At 40.4% G+C, this 3427-nt stretch overlaps 1 protein-coding gene across 1 annotated transcript; it reads left to right on the top strand.

The window, feature by feature from the left end:
• Positions 1–1463, top strand: LOC127663166 (four-jointed box protein 1-like). The gene has a single exon (XM_052154654.1). The coding sequence runs from the start codon at positions 65–67 to the stop codon at positions 1262–1264; it is 1200 nt and encodes a 399-aa protein (XP_052010614.1). The 5' UTR covers positions 1–64; the 3' UTR covers positions 1265–1463.
• The last annotated feature ends 1964 nt before the right edge of the window (positions 1464–3427 follow it).

Genomic DNA, 3427 nt, shown 5'->3' with positions numbered 1-3427 from the left:
TTTAAACGACCGAGCAGAGGAAGAAATCAATGGGAAGCGATTACAGCGAGCAAAGTGGACTAAAATGCGTTTTGAAATCATGAAGACCGCGAAGGTAAAACTGTGCGCGTCAGTGTGTATGTGTCTTGGAATAGTTACCTGGATAGTAAATGTGAAGTTGGATTTTTGGTCCGTAGTTATACATCTGGGCACCGAACAGCCTCTTAAAGCCCCCGGAATGCCCGTTGCAAATGAGCAAATAAACAGTGGCAATCGACCAAGGCGTGCAAGAGCGCGCGATGAAAAAAGTTTTGATGTCCCCTCGTCATCAAACACACAACTGGATAACGTTATTGAGCACCGAGTGTTTTGGAGTGCATGGCTGGACGGTCTCTCGACTACGGTTTTCGACGAGGAGTATGAGAGGAAGTGGAGGGAGCAGGTCCGGGACGCACGGGTAGTTTTACTCGAAGCGGGTTGCGGCAGACCCACTAACCGTCTGGCCATTTTCGCCGACGGCAGCAGAGCATGCGTGCGATACGGCATCGACGCGGATCAAGTGCTGGGCGAAACACTCTCTTATTATCTAGCTAAATTACTCGGAATCTCCAATCTTCCGCCCTTGGCTCTCTCCAAATTGAACCTGTGCAGTGAGCAATGGGCAAGCGTTAGCGGAAATATCGAGGCGTTAGAATGGACTCCAGGTGCAATTGTGTCTCTCACGAAGTTCCTCCCAAATGTTACTGAAGCGTTCATTCCAATCCCTTTTCGAAAACTGCAAGGAAGAGGCCTGCCACCCTCCCCTGAGAGTCAATCAAACATGACAATACCATATCTAGTAGAATTGATCCAATGGACGGATCTAATTTTGTTTGATTACCTAACAGCCAACTTTGACCGGATTGTAAGTCACATTTTCAGCCTCCAGTGGGACGCGCGCGTGATGGAGCGGGCCACCAATAACCTTCTCAAAACAATCAGCGGAGATTTGGTTTTCATTGATAACGAAGCAGGGCTTATTCATGGATACAGAGTGCTTGACCTGTGGGAACGGTACCACAGAATGCTGCTGAGTTCGTCGTGTGTGTTTAGGAGAAGTACAGCCCGGCGCATAGCTGAGATGAAGCGCTCCGGGAATGCAGCAAAGCTGCTGTTTGAACTGTACCGCGCAAGGGAGCCGTTTGCACGCGAGCTGGGGTCTCTGTCTGAAGTGCAAGCGCTTACGTTGCAGAACAGGATTGCTGTAGTTCACAAACATATTAAGCAGTGCACAGAAAGCAAGTAGGCTGTTTTTCCAATTGGAGATGCTACGACGTCACCTATGAACTTATTGTTGTCAGTACTGTTACATGGTTATCACACTGTATGTGGCATTCCTCTAAGAATTGAGTAGATTTAGTGAATAAGGTCTCAGCATAAATGCACTATTTAGTTTATGGACTGAAACATTCCCTTCCCATATGCTAGTCAGAATAATATTTAAAAAAAACAAGTCAAAATAATAAAAATAACAAGATGAATCTTTGACTCCAGCCACATGGGGTAACCACAATTAAAAACAAAATGAATCTTAATTTTCAATCAGAATAAAAATACATGTTTTTTCTCCACTTCACTGTAGCCCATTTTATATTTTAGCTGTTCATTGGTGTAAATCAGTGGTGGACGAAGTACACATACCATGTACTTGAGTTAAAGTAAAGATACTCAAGGTAAAATATTACTCAAGTAAAAGTAGAATTGCTGCCTTTAAACATTCACTTGAGTAAAAGTACAAAAGTATTTGCCTTCAAATGTACTTAAGTATCCAAGTACTATGATTTTTTATGGCCATAATGTCCTATTATAATTTGTCACAAGACTCTTGCTTAACTCAGTCTACATGAAGACTAATGTCACTCTTGGCACACCAATCTATTAATAAAATGAAATTAATTAGTCAGATGTGTATGTGTGTGTGTATATATATATATATATATATATATATATATATATATATATATATATATATATACAAAATTGAATACATTTTTTGTGTGTTTAATTTTGGAGGGAAGGGACTGTTCCCATAAGGTATAATACATTTACAGTATTTACTGTATATATTTTTCTCGAGTGTCTATGGTCATAATTATTAACATCCTAATGTTATGATACATTCACATAAACCTGCACAACGCCATTAAATATATACACACGCACACATATATATATACACACACACGCTACGCACACACATATATATATATATATATTCTATGTTATGGGAGCAGCCAATTTCCCTCCAAAATTAAACACAAAAACGTATTAATTCAGTGTTTCTGCTACACCCCAGAAAAAAAATGCTATTATATGCAAATCATTTTAGTGTCAACATAATAAGCAATGTACATTATGCGTCAATATTTACCGATAATTGCTGCAATAATAGCTGCTGCTCTCTGCCCCGCTTAAAATCATTGGCAACGCAATTTGTTTGGAACTATTGAGAGCTACACGAATCACGTGACCGCGCGGCGGCGAGATCACTGTCGCAACCGTCTATGTTCGCAGCTCTCATATTTAACGGCTCTGGGGTGCGTTTCCCGTACAACAACATAACTTGCTGCTCCACTACCGTAGTACGATGCACTGTTGAAGAAATCAACTTGCTAGTCACGACTGTTTCCCGAAACCATATTGTCGCAAATTGGTTGTTCAACCACGTTGGTTAATGATGTCACACATGTGGTGGAGTAAAAACTACTTTTAATGACTCTGTTTGCAATCGAATTAATGCTAGATGTTTAAATTACGGACATGTCATCTGAGGACTATCTCATATTTTTCTCAGTTATTTGCTTTATTTCCAGATTTAATTATAGGCTCGTTCTTACGCACTAGAGCACGTTCACACATGCGCACTCTTCAAAAACGGTGCTTTAAATCTATTGACAAACTAAAAGACATAAAGGACATTTGTATGTCTTCTAAATAAAAGATACTGATTGTACTGAATGTCATCTTGCTTATTTGGCTCAAGATAATAATTTATTAAGCCCACATGTTATAATAACAAGAAACTCTGCTTCTAACCACAGGTCGAGAGCTGTCGTTCCAACCACACAACTCTGTGATGCTGTTTGTGAATGTTCGTTGGAACGATGGTTTCGGGAAACACCGACTCGTTGAACTATGATGATAACGACGGAACTTGCGACCATAGTTGGCTAACGATGCTTTTGGGAAACGCACCCCTGGTTCGCGCTTAGTAGATGCCGCCAAGGCAAGTTCAAAACAAAGCGTAGCACGCTGTACTGTGATTGGTGGCTCGTTTGACCAGTTACGTTTTATCCACTCATAAATAAAAAGGAACGACTGATTTTGAAAATGTAGTAGAGTAAAAAGTACGATTTTTGACTTTGAAATGTAGTGGAGTTAAAGTAAAAGTCTCCCCAAATTTAAATAC

This window comes from Xyrauchen texanus, chromosome 2, assembly GCF_025860055.1.
Source record: "Xyrauchen texanus isolate HMW12.3.18 chromosome 2, RBS_HiC_50CHRs, whole genome shotgun sequence".
In the NCBI taxonomy this organism is placed as follows: domain Eukaryota; kingdom Metazoa; phylum Chordata; class Actinopteri; order Cypriniformes; family Catostomidae; genus Xyrauchen; species Xyrauchen texanus.
This window is presented reverse-complemented; position numbering and strand designations above follow the sequence as displayed.

Excerpts from the sequence above, each read along its gene's own strand:
- LOC127663166 (XM_052154654.1), top strand. The coding sequence starts at position 65 with ATGCGTTTTGAAATCATGAAGACCGCGAAGGTAAAACTGTGCGCGTCA.